The sequence below is a fragment of the Eptatretus burgeri genome, chromosome 2, assembly GCF_056783735.1.
Source record: "Eptatretus burgeri isolate ZD-2024b chromosome 2, Ebu_testis_v1, whole genome shotgun sequence".
Taxonomy (NCBI): domain Eukaryota; kingdom Metazoa; phylum Chordata; class Myxini; order Myxiniformes; family Myxinidae; genus Eptatretus; species Eptatretus burgeri.
In genome coordinates this window covers 103,568,838-103,582,198 of record NC_140962.1, presented here as the reverse complement: position 1 = coordinate 103,582,198, position 13,361 = coordinate 103,568,838, and the positions used below count along the sequence as shown (strand labels likewise).

General features: G+C 40.8%; 1 protein-coding gene across 6 annotated transcripts in view; it reads right to left on the bottom strand.

Moving 5' to 3' along the window:
- Positions 1 to 13,361, bottom strand: part of LOC147032710 (protein SEC13 homolog) — a 51,388-nt gene that overhangs the window by 35,300 nt on the left and 2,727 nt on the right. For 4 of the 6 annotated variants that reach the window (XM_085870555.1, XM_085870556.1, XM_085870559.1 and 1 more), the window contains 2 exons: positions 568 to 612; positions 336 to 451 (listed from right to left, as the gene is read on the bottom strand). In XM_085870555.1, the coding sequence (XP_085726681.1) occupies positions 336 to 451; positions 568 to 612 (161 nt within the window). Of the gene's footprint in view, positions 1 to 335; positions 452 to 567; positions 613 to 13,241; positions 13,338 to 13,361 lie in introns of those variants that run through there. The other 2 variants (XM_085870557.1, XM_085870560.1) reach the window with 2 other exon arrangements.

Sequence of the window (13,361 nt, the reverse complement as noted above, 5' to 3'; positions counted from 1 at the left end):
AACTTGTTTGAGGAGATAAGTGCAAAATAACAACAAAAAAAATACAAGTAGAGGTACCTTCAAAGTACACCGCCCCCATGCCAAATAAATAAATAACAAATCCTCCAGCGCACGACATCGCCGGGGTGCCTGGGGATGCCGTGATGCAGCACGTGGAGATGGAATTGGGAGGGAGCGGTGTACAATAATATCACAACAAACACTTGTTCCAACTTAACCGAAAGGGCAGAACCACTCGCATCACTTAAACCAAATGAAAAATAATAAAATTGTTTACACCACTCAAGTTAAATAAAAATAAGAAAAGAAACAAGGTTACAAAAATTAAAGCATACCCATGCAGATGTGCCACGAGGGTCTGTGCCCCATCTCGGATGTTGAAGATCTTGACGGTCCGATCTGATGAACACGTCGCCAGTCGGTTGCCATAGTAATCCATCTGAGCATCATGCTGTCATTGAGGGAGAAGAAGAAACCTTCAAGGTGACAGCTTTCAATTGTGGGGGGGGGGGGGGGGAAATAAATTTAACTTTGATTTAAAAACAAAAATTAAAGAAGAAAACTCACAATCATGTCTTCATGAGAAGTCTCAACAGAATTGATCACAGATACCTGGAATAAATTTCCATTTAGCAAGAAAAAATAAAATGAAGAGGAAATACATGTATACACACATATAAAACACACAAACACATGCAGTAAGTTCTCCTACAATGTCACTTAACCAATAGGGGATCACTTTTCTAAAAAGCACCATGATGTTTCCATACGTCGTCGCCGGTTCCTGGCGATTGGTACTTGTGATGACTAATCTTTTCAATATGCTGGTTGCAATGATGGTGTTTAAATCAGGTGACGAGGATGTTTAAAACCAGAAGAAAAGAAATCTCACTCATTTAAAACACTATGACATGTGTAAATGAAGTCCAATTGATGATTACTCCATCTGAGTTACCTCTTCTACAGTTATTGAAGAAGAAAAGGGTTTATTGGTGTCAAGCCGCCGTTGCTTTAAGATGGCAAGCAGATCAAACAACCAAAATTCACCTTGCTCAATCGTCTCGTCACTATTATATACAGTATCGACATGTTGAGTGACTCGTGAATAAAAATGAAAAAGCACACGAGCTCCCAATCGTGTCATGACGAGCTCCAGGAATGTCGACATCCTTGTATCCACAATGATTGGGTCTCCATCAGAGTCATTCCATCTGAAATCACCAAATTAAAGAAAATGTTCCCAGTTGACCCCCTCAGATTTACTTTAAACTTTCATAAAATAGTTCCCAGGTATCAAAATGAAGCTGCGTAAAATTTTAGGTCCATAGATGCGGTCAACTCCGAGATATTGAGGGTTGAAAATGTGGTTGTGGCCCTATTTTTATGGTCGTTGCGAGCATCACAAAATGAATGGCTACTTTTAAACTCCCACAACTTTTGAAATATTAATGCTGGAGCCTTGAAATTTTCAGAGATTATTCTTCTATAACTGCTCTGTAAGAAACAAACATAAAACTGAGTATACCTCTATTAAATTTTATGACCTGATCAGTTGAAATCCAGAAAAAAATGTTGGTTTTGTATGAAGACCCAACTTTGAGACCCCATATATTTTTATTGACCCATCCCAGAAGCTTGAAATTTTTTCATGTAATAACTGTATGGTAGTAGTATTCAAATACATGTTTCCTTTTCATAATCAGTCATATGTAATACAGTGATGATCCCTCAAAAATTGAAAATTTTCATTTTTCCCCAAAATTCAGGTGAGGATTGCAAATAGATGACAAGGTATACCACTTCAAATTGTTCACCATTGGAAAGAGCATATTCAAGTTTACAAAAGTGTCGGGCACAAAAGTGACTCCCGATGGTGGGCGGAAATGACGTCTTTCGGCACGAAATGCGATGGTGGGTGGAAATGGCGTCTTTCGGTCGTTCGTACATGAGAGGGGCGCGTTTCTTGCTTTTTTTCCGTCGAGCAATAAATTCAATGGTTTTCACATATACAACACGTTAGTTTCACAAATTTCCATTGAAATACTCAGGTATTTCCGTCAATTGTCGCCATTTCAGTCTAGGTTACGCACTGCATCTACCGGACGGCCGTCATTGGCTGTCACAGGCACGTGGGGCAGGGGGGGGGGGGACACCGGAGACGTGATAGACACCAGGGACATTTCAAACTCTGTGCAATTGTATACAGCACACGCGCTGTAATAATAATAATACACCCGAGCGGGTTTGACGGTCAGCTCGGATACAAAACTTGTGGCAACCGAGTGTTAATCAACCTTAGTGACTATGGAAAGTGAAAACATAATTCAAATTGAATTTAAAATAAACGCGTGAGGCCGCTCGAAGCAAAAATCTCCATATTCTAGGAATCATTCCCAACATCATTATACAATTTTCAAACCCATGTTTATGGCCATGAAATAAATACTCTAAGTGTGTGCATTTAATGGCTGTATCCAGGACAGAGCTGGACCCAAACTAAAAAGGACCCTCGGACCACTGAGAAGCTCAATCACAAAATGTCAAAAAAAATAAAATAAAAAGTTGAAATGCCCTAAAAAAAAAAAAAAAGTCTTAAAACGTCCGTTTTTCACCGGAATTCTTTCATGTACTTGTAGAGCACATCCCCAAACCATCTACAATATAAACATTAATCTCACAGACGGGACGAATAAGCAGTCCCTCAGGAGGACAGGTTACGAGGTGAAGTAGTGAACGGAAAGCATGTGGTGTGTCCCTTCCAGAGTCTCACGGTTATTTGAATTGAATATATTTTCCTCATGAAAAGTGTTTCTGATCCGATTTGAACGAAAATTATCTTCATTAAACGTGTTTGAGAAGACAAGTGCAATACAACACCAGAAGGTCCCAAAAGTGAAAACGGAAATCAACTAGAACTTAAGAAAGCCTCGTTATACGGCATGGAAACGGATGGAAGCCTATTGAAGCTACCCCTCGCTGCAATGCATTCCACACAGACCGATACGAGGATATAAACATTCAATTTTCACAAAACTTGATGCAACTGAGTGTTAATCAACCTTAGCGACGATGAAAAGTAAAAACAGAATTTAAATTGAACTTAAAATAACCACACAAAGCCGTGTTGAAGTCAGCGGACCTCATGTTGCCGAATAAACAGGGCCAGACGACAGAGATAACGAGAAACTAGTTGGTCAAATTAAATCTTCTTAATAATCCCTATGAAACCCATTATGCATTATAGCCGTCCGATGCTTCCTTATAGGCTATTCGACTAATCGGTCATTTTGCACTTGATGACCCTGGAACCTTAAACTGAGGTGAAAATGCGAAAAAGGGCTCAGACGATCTATAGAGAGCAACTAGTATTATCATCGTGTCAAGTTGGAACTCAATCGGCCGAGACGTCTAGGAGGAGATAGAAAAATAAAAATTGTTGACAGATGGACGGATCTGAGGACATCGAACGGTTATATTAGGTCAGTGAGCTGACGTCGACAACCAAAAACTGACGGTCAGTGAGCTGACCCAATAATACAAGGAAACCTAACACAGGTGGAGGCCATTCAGCCCATCATGCCTGCATGAACACCAAACTAATTTACATACACAAGATCCAAGGAAGAAAATGCCCAAAAATATTTTTTATTAATGAAATGTTTTTTTTTTTTTAGTTTTTGTGGCAGTTTCCCCCCCCCCCCTTCTTCCCTTTAGGGGATGGGGCATGGGCTTGGTTAAAAACACACGTCAACCACACAACACCCCTTGATGAGACCCCCACCAACAGCACTCCGTACACATACTACACAATCACCCATCAATGCTCAAACTACCTAAAAGCCTGTTCAACATCCCCATATATAAATTCCAGGTACATATAGACTTCTAATTTAAACTTATCTACTTTTTCTGCTGCCACAACCTTTCCAGGGAGACCATTCGATGCATTAATTACTCTCTGAGTGAAAGTCCCCTGTCCTACTACCATCTTAACTCTCCTCTTCTTTACTCTCAGGCTATGGCCCCTGGTCCTATCACTATCTACTGTGTTGAATAATTCATCTGCACTTGTTTTATCTCTACCTTTCATTATCTTAAACATCTCTATCATATCTCCTCGTAACCGCCTCCTTTCCAGTGTATAAAGCCCTGTCTCCTTCAGCCGCTCCTCAGAGCTGAGTTGAGCTAGGCCCGGAATCAATCCAGTCGCCCAACGCTGAACCCTCTCCTTGGCATCGATGTCCTTCCAGAACTGTGGTGACCAGAACTGCACACAATATTCTAAATGTGGCCCTCGCAAAATTCCTGTACAATGTTAACACCACCTTTTGATTTATAAATTATCCCCCTCGGAATACAACCTAAAACCCAATTTGCTTTAATTATAAAATAAAATAAATTAAAACGCACTCGCTAAAATCTGTGGGTGGTGATTTCGACAACCAAAACTGAAAATAGTTCAACAGTGAACCATTGGCACAGGTGTTGATGCAACCGAAATTCAATAAATTTTAAAGGAGAGGTACACGTCTATTTATCCACTTATTAAAAATGCAAGCACTGTCAATACAATTGGCGACAATACAATGCAGACTCATCTGATCTGACTGCATGTGGTACGTACACATACATGTTCTTGAACAAAACTAAAGGCTGGTGCACTCACACAGTGATACTAAACACACTGTCCAAGACGGTTGAGTTCCATCATTTGTTGGCTGACTTTAGGGAACAAAAAAAAAAAATAATAATAATAAAAAAAAACATGGTCGAGTTGCATTCATATCTAGCCCAATCGGTCCACAGCACACAAGACATAAAGGCCTTGGAGTGAATCTTCAGCATGAAATGGCATGGATATTAGAGGTACAACCGAGGGATGTTTCAGGCAAAATAATTCCCATTACAATTCACCACAGGTGAGAATAGTCTTGCCAACCTACAATCATTATGAAAGCTGTGGACCGATCAGGCCGGATGTTTAACTCAGAAGGAAATGCTGAGTTAAACAAGGCTTATATGATACGATGCAAGCCTTAGCAGGTCACCGAAACATGAAACAGTTTATGTTCAACTGCCCAAAATGCAAACAATAGTGACCAATATATCTCTGCCTGCGTTCACATTTCCTGTCTTGGCTTGGGTCGGAGAAAGCAAACATTGTGCCTGCCAGGATTCCATCAGAAACAAGGCACGACTTTCCAGAAAGACACAACATGAGCTGATTTCATGTCCCCAGCTGTCTTTCAACTGAAGACTGGATAATGTGCACTGGCGTTTCGCATGGTAGGAACAAAAATTAAAAAACAACAACAATAGTAATACTAATAACCAATTTTTAAGTCGTCAAATGCAATGATTCTAGGGAATTTGAAAATGAAATAAAACACGGCACCTGCTCACAAGTAAAAGTGCCTTAAAGTCATTTTTTTTTAACACTTGTAAGGATTCCAAGAAGCATTTCCAAAGTACAAAAGCGGATTTGAACAGCATGTGTGATTTGCAATCTTTTGAATAAATAAATAAATTAATTAATTAATGGATTGACCTGCATATTATTATTAGACCTAACCCTATGGCTCACGATGCTAGAATCCCAAGATCAAATCTCACACATAGGAGTGTCCTTGTGATTTATGCAGAGAAATGTCTTTGTAAACCACGTAATAAAGTGTGCAGGTTCTTTATTTTTTTTAGTCTTGCATCACTGTTGAAAGCAAATCCTAAAAGCTGGCGTTGTAAAATAACCATACAATAGCCTATAAATAAACTAGTTGATGATTTATACTTGCTATTCGTAAACACCATTTATGGAACATCTGCTCAGCTGGCTGTTTATTTAGTGCCCAGGCAGACCTATACAGGGTGTAGAGGGTCATGAAATAGTATATGCACAACTCGAGAACGTCATAAAATCCTATTGTTGTAAATAAAAATAATATATAATCAAAACTTTCACCTCCCAGCTGATGCACTAATCATCCCCACCAACTCAAAAAGAGAAATACCAATATTGAAACCAGATAAACACAAAACAATCACGCAAGGGTGATAAAAGGCTTAAATACCGAATGAAGGTCAACACAATTTCTGATGTACAGGGGCAATAAGTTACCATAGTGAGCACTTTGTGTAGTTTTTTTATAAAAAAATTTTTTAGAACTTTCATTTTCTGAAACACTGAAAAAGGAAAGACTTGAACATTTGGTCAAAACCAAGCACAGTTAGATTCAGGGAGTAGGGAGGAGTGGTGGGGCAAACCTCCCTCCCCATCCCTCAATGAAAAAGAAAGAAAAACTAGTATACATATTATACTTTGTTTGTCAAGACATTTTCCTGTGAGCACATAGCTCATGAAGCTTGAATCCAAGGTCAACATACTGTGTTGATCTGTACGTTGTCTTTTAATATCCTTGTAATTCATGTAAGCATGCGCTGCTGTTCGAAAATGTCCTTTTTGAGATACAGTGAGATACAGTGCCGAAAGTCTACACCGCGTTTCAAAATTTTCACCCTTTGTTGCCTTATAGACTGGAATGGAATTTCATTAAATCAGACTTTTTCCACACATCGTAACCCAGGAACTTCCAAGTGAAACACAAACTCTACAAATTTTAGAAGATTAATTAAAAACACAAACCTGGAATATCTTGGTTGGATAAGTGTCCACCCGCCTCTGAGTTAATACTTGGTGGAAGCAACTTTAACAGCAATTACAGCTGTGAGTCTGTTGTGATAGGTCTCTACCAACTTTACACACCTTGATTGAGCAATATTTGCTCGTTCTTTTGGCCAAAACTGTTCAAGCTCAGTCAATTTGTGTCGGGAGTGTTGATGGACAGCAATCTTCAAGTCATTCCACAGATTTTCGATTGGATTTAGGATGGGGCTTTGACTGGACCACTCAAGGACATTTACCTTTTTGTTCCCCAGCCACTCCATTGTAGCTTTGGCTGTGTGCCTTGGATCATCATCATCATCCTGAAAGGTGAACTTGTGTCCCGATTTCAGCTTTTTTGCAGAGGGAAGGTTTTCCTCCAGGATTTTTCTGTATTTTGTTCCATCCATTTCCCCTTCTGTCCTGACAAGAGCCGCAGTCCCTGCCGATGAGAAACGGCTCCATAACATGATGCTGCCACCACCATGCTTCACAGTAGGGAAGGTGTTCTTTGGGTGATGTGCCGTGTTTGGTGCAAACCCAACGCAACATTTTGCATTTAGGCCAAAAACGTTTCATCTTGGTTTCGTCAGACCACAAAACGTTTTGCCACATGGCTTCAGAATCTCTGTAATGTTTTTTTGCATCCATCAAACAAGACTCAATGTGGGCTTTTTTGAGTAACGGCTTCCTTCTTGCCACCCTACCATACAGGCCAGACTTGTGGAGTGCTTGGAATATTGTTGGCACATGCACACAGTGACCAATCTGCCATAAAGGCATGTAGATCTTTCAAGGCTGCCATTGGCCCCTTGTTGGCCTCTCTGATCGGTCTCCTCCTTGCTTGGGCATCCAGTTTGGAGAGACGGCCTGATCGAGGCAGGGTCTTTGTGATACCTTACACCTTACACTTCTTAATGATTGTCTTCACTGTGCTCCAAGGGATATTCAAGTCCTTTGAAATATTATTTTAGCCATCGAATGATCTGTGCCTTTCCACAACTTTATCCCAGAGGTCTTTTGAAAGCTCCTTGGTGCTCATAGTTGAGTCTCTGCTGTGAAATTCACTACCCTGCAGGGGAAACTTGCAGAACATCCAATTTTATCCTGAAATAATCGGAATCACGATACTTTAACACAAACATAGGCTAATTAACTTGGTGTGTGATGTTGAAGTTAACTGGTTATGCCTGAGCAAATTTACAATTGCTATAAAGGGGGTGGACACTTATCCAAGCACAATATTCTAGTTTTGCATTTTTCAATAATTTTCTGAAAAGTTTGTCGAATTGTTTTTTTTTAATTTGAAATTGTGAGTTATGATGTGTAAATAAAAGGTGGAAAAACCAGAGTTGGTGTGAAAGCCACCCAATGCTCGCCTGTTTATACATTTATCGTTTTTAAAAGACGAGTCTAATAATTAATATTTTTTATAATTCTCTAACAATTTTTTTTGGGGGGGGTTGGAAATCACTTAAAGCATGTAGAAATGCAAAAAAAAAATTTCTAACAATTTTTTTTGGGGGGGGGAGACCAAGTCCAAAATCTAATGGCATGATCCTTGGACCATACCTAACCTCCCCACCAAGTTTCATCGAAATCCTAATCACTTAAAGCATGTAGAAATGCAAAAAAAAAAATTTAACAATTTTTTTTTGGGGGGGGGGAGACCAAGTCCAAAATCTAATGGCATGATCCTTGGACCATACCTAACCCCCCCACCAAGTTTCATCGAAATCCTAATCACTTAAAACATGTAGAAATGCAAAAAAAAGAAATCGAAATTTTGTTGAAAAAAGTTGCAAAAACTTTTTTTTTCTCCAACAATTTTTTTTTGGGGGGGTTGGAAATCACTTAAAACATGTAGAAATGCAAAAAAAAAATTTCTCTAACAATTTTTTTTGGGGGGGGGGGTTGGAAATCACTTAAAGCATGTAGAAATTCAAAAAAAAAAAAAACATTCTCTAACAATTTTTTTTTGGGGGGGGAGACCAAGTCCAAAATCTAATGGCATGATCCTTGGACCATACCTAACCTCCCCACCAAGTTTCATTGAAATCCTAATCACTTAAAACATGTAGAAATGCAAAAAAAAAGAAATCGAAATTTTGTTGAAAAAAAGTTGCAAAAACATTTTTTTTTCTCCAACAATTTTTTTGGGGGGGGGGTGGAAATCACTTAAAACATGTAGAAATGCAAAAAAAAATTCTCTCTAACAATTTTTTTTTGGGGGGGGTTGGAAATCACTTAAAACATGTAGAAATGCAAAAAAAAGATCGAAATTTTGTTGAAAAAAAAAGTTGCAAAATTTTTTTTCCTCTAACAATTTTTTTTTGGGGGGGGGGTGGAAATCACTTAAAACATGTAGAAATGCAAAAAAAAAATTTCTCTAACAATTTTTTTGGGGGGGGGACCAAGTCCAAAATCTAATGGCATGATCCTTGGACCATACCTAACCCCCCCACCAAGTTTCGTCGAAATCCGTCGAGGAGTTTTTCCGTAATACAAAAAATTTAACATTTTCACGCTCACGCTCACGCCGGGGGTATCGCTATAGCTCTCTGTTCTTCGAACAGGCGAGCTAAAAAGAAGTCTGATTTGACGAAATTTAATTCCAGGCTATAAAGCAACAAAAGGTGAAAATTTTGAAAAGGGGTGTACACATTCTATAAGCACTGTATATGCCAACACTATCATGAGCATCATATAATAAAGAACAAACTGACCTCATGACTAATAAATGTCATCTTTTTTAGAAAATTCAGTGGACTTTATCAGCTCCACCACCGAAAGTGGACGGAGGTTACGTTTCACCCATTTGTCTGCCTGCCGGTCTGTGAGCAGTATATCTCAACATGCTATCGACTAATTTGGACAAAGCTTGGTGGACAGGTTGGGAGTGCAACCAGGACAAATCAATTAGATTTTGGTGAAGATCCAGATGCGAATCTGAGGAAAATTAATTAATCAATTAAATTCAAAGCGATTCTTCAGCATTGAGAGATCGGACCAAAATTATATATTGCACGGTATTTCAAAAAGGTTTTGGATGGGTTCAGACAAAACTTGGGAGACGAGTTGGGTAGTTGAAACGAACAAGCCGATTCGATTTTGGTTGAGGTTCGGATCCAGATCGGGTCTATCAGTGGGATCAATACAAACTGTTCAGCCTGGCGGAGGTGTGCGTTCTGCATGTTGTTTTCTAGCACCATATAAAAGGATATTTGTGAATTGTCAACAGCAGCGTGCTTGGTCTTTGTTATTTTATACAAAGTCAAGGCTCCTGAAAAAGCTAGAACACAGAAGGAATCACCAGGACGCAACAGCAGAAAGAAGGGGGGAAATGCCAACAGCGAGGCCAAGGGAGAAAATAGATGGAGATGAACAAACAAGGGATGTGGGTAAGAATGAGGGTCTGAGCAGGACTCAGAGGGTGAACAAGATTGATACAGAAGCAAACTCAGGAAGGAAAAATTGGGAATTTGGAAGGAGGGGTTTAATGGGGGTAGAAAAGATCATAGTTTTTTTTTGGATGGGGACCACCTGAGATGGTGGTAAACAGCTGACTTGAAGAATTGGAGGGAAGAATCAGAATGAGACAGAAGAGAATGTGGAAGATTGTTCCACAAGTGGGGAAAAAGAGGAACGAATGAGGGAGGTGAGCAATGATTCGGGATTTTGAGAGGTTCACCAGCAGGGGGTTGCTGGTGAACCGTTTGTGCCCTGCAGAAACCTGGGGGGAGGAAGGGGAGCAAAGCAAGTTAAGGGCAAATGGTGAAGACCAGAAAATAGGTGGTGGAACACAGAGAAACCACCGACTTGTCTGTGATGGAAAAGTAATAGGACCATAGATTCAGCTTCTTCGTGGGAGATGCCAATGATCTTGAAGGCCTTGGTTTCCATGGCATCAAGCCGAGCAAAGTGCGAGGCAGGGGTGCCAACCCATAGAGAACAGTGCTCTATAAAACTGCAGATGAAGGCCCACGACAAGATAAGAAAAGTTTTCTTCGTTGAATGTAAACCCAAGCCAAAAATAAGGTGACTAAGAGTTCAGGTGTGCCAATAAGTACTTTGTATGAAGGAGGATGCCCATTCAGCGACTGACTTTGGAGATCAACTTGAAATGTGGTTAGCCCAAGAGAGATTGTGGCTGAGAGCAAGACCCAAGAGTTTGTCTTCAAAAGGACGATGAAGAAAGTAATACAAGGAAATCAGACACAGATGGAGGCCGTTCAGCCCATCCTGCCTGCATGGCATCAACACAACACCAATTTATCGACATAAGATCCAAAGAAGAAAATGCAAAAAAAAAAAATCCTTCTTCTTCCCCTCAGGGTAGGGGGCATGGGCTTGGTTAAAAACACATAACAACCACACAACACCCCTTGATAAGCCCCCCAAACCAACAGCACTCCGTACACGTGCACACAATCACCCTTCAATGCTCAAGCTACCGAAAAGTGCTGCCAACATCCCGATACCCCTCCATCTCCATGACTTCCAGGTACCTATACAATTCCAATTTAAATTTATCCACTGTTTCTGCTGCCACTAGCTTTCCAGGGAGGGCATTACATGTATCAACTACTCTCTGAGTAAAAGTCCCCTCCCTTACTACCATCTTAACTCTCCTCTTCTTTACTCTCAGGTAGTTCTACTAGCACTGTCTACTCTGTTGAATAATTCATCTGCACTTATTTTATCTTTACCTGTCATTATCTTAAACATCTCCATCATATCTCCTCGTAACCGCCTCCTTTCCAGTGTATAAAGCCCTGTCTCCTTCAGCCGCTCCTCATAGTTAAGTGGAGCTAGGCCCGGAATCAATCTAGTAACCCTGCGCTGAACCCTCTCGATGACATCTATGTCCTTCCTGCGTTGTGATGACCAAAATCACACAATATTCTAGATGTGGCCCTCACTAAATTCCTGTACAATGTTAACACCACCTTTTGATTTATAAATGATCCCCCTCCAAATACAACCTAAAACATGATTTGCTTTACCTATAGCTGCCTGGCACTGTGCTGCTCGCTTACCTCCCCTATTTCTTACCACCCCCAGATCCTTCTCCTGTGTGACACACTCCAGCATTACCCCTTACATCCTGTAATCTGTATTTTCATTGTTCTTTCCCATCCCCAACACCTTACACTTGCTCAGGTTGAATTCCATCTGCCAGTCTTTTGCCCAATCCATACAAGTATCAATACTTTCCTGAATCTGACCACCACCACCACCCCCCCCCCACCCTACCCCCCTTTGCTCTGCATTATCTGCTATCCAAATAGATAGGAGGGTTTGCCAGACAGTCCTTTCTGGGAGAGAGAGTGAGATTTGTCAGGATTGAAAGACATATCCAAGTCTTTGAGCAGCTATCAAGGTCTGAAGAGTGGGAAGAGGATGCTGCCTGCTTATCTGAAGGATTAGAGAGGTTAAGGCAGAGAATGGAGTCATCAGCAACAAGAGAGAGTATTTCCCAGAGTCAGAAAAATTATTGATGAAGATTAGAAATAGGACTGGGCTCAGAGCACAGCCTTGGGGGGGGGGGGCACTCCAGCCTTTACAGGGAAAGGAGATGAAATGATTCCAGTGAGTGCCATACATTGGCTACGAGAATAGAGGAAGTCAGAAAGCCACGTGTGGAGTTGGCCTTGGATGCCATAAACAGACAGTTTGGCGAGTACGGCAAAATGCCAGACTGTCTCAAAAGGAAGAGATGTGTCCGGAGAGATGACCCTGATCTCACGTCTGACATCGAGTGCCTCCATCCATTGTTGGGAGTAGAAGCAGCATGCCCAAGGCAGAGTGACCTGGTCTGAATCACAACTGAGGATCTGAGACGATGCTGTTGGAGAAAAAGAAAGGATTCCATATCAACTGCGATGATGGATTCCATGACTTCGCCGATGACTGGAAGCAAGCCGATACGTCAGTAGTTAAGGGGATCGAGTTTTTGCATCTTTTTTTATTTAATGCTGTGATGTTGGCTGATTTCCAAGCAGATGCAAGATGATCTAGGTCCTCAGGTAAATGAGAGGGCAGAAAAAGGATGTGCAAGAGCAGCAGATCAGGTTTTTAGGACACAAACCAATACCATCCTGTCCAGTTGCAGCATGAGAGCTGAGGATCACCAACTGCAAAACGCAGCATCCAGGAGCAGTTGGGTATGACAGGGAATGATGGGTAGTGCGAGGGGTTTGGGACACAATATTTGGAAGCAAACACAGAATTGAGGCATTCAGCCTTCTCAGGAGCAGAATCAGCTGTAGTGAAATTTAAAGTGAAGGAAGGCATGAAAGGGGAGCATACTCCAGCGACAGACTTAATGTGCCATCAGGTTTGAGAGTTAACTCTCAAATTCTTTGATTTTGCTGTTGTATGCAGGACAAGGACATGAGGAGACATCATAGCAAAGGGTGGCCTCTACGTCTCGTCACCCAAACACATTTCACTCCACAAGGGAAATCGATTCCTTTGATGTACATTTTAATGACATAAATGCATTAGTGTATAAATTTACAACAAAAACAAACATCATTAACAACATCAACATAACTGACAAGAACAAATTTCTAAATACCTGCTGGGTCTGTACGACCACTATGGCTTTCACCGCAGTCTAGGGTTACCATTTCCATGTCCGACACAAAATCCTCCTTACCATTCTATGTGCAACCTTGGAGGAGACATGACAAACGGC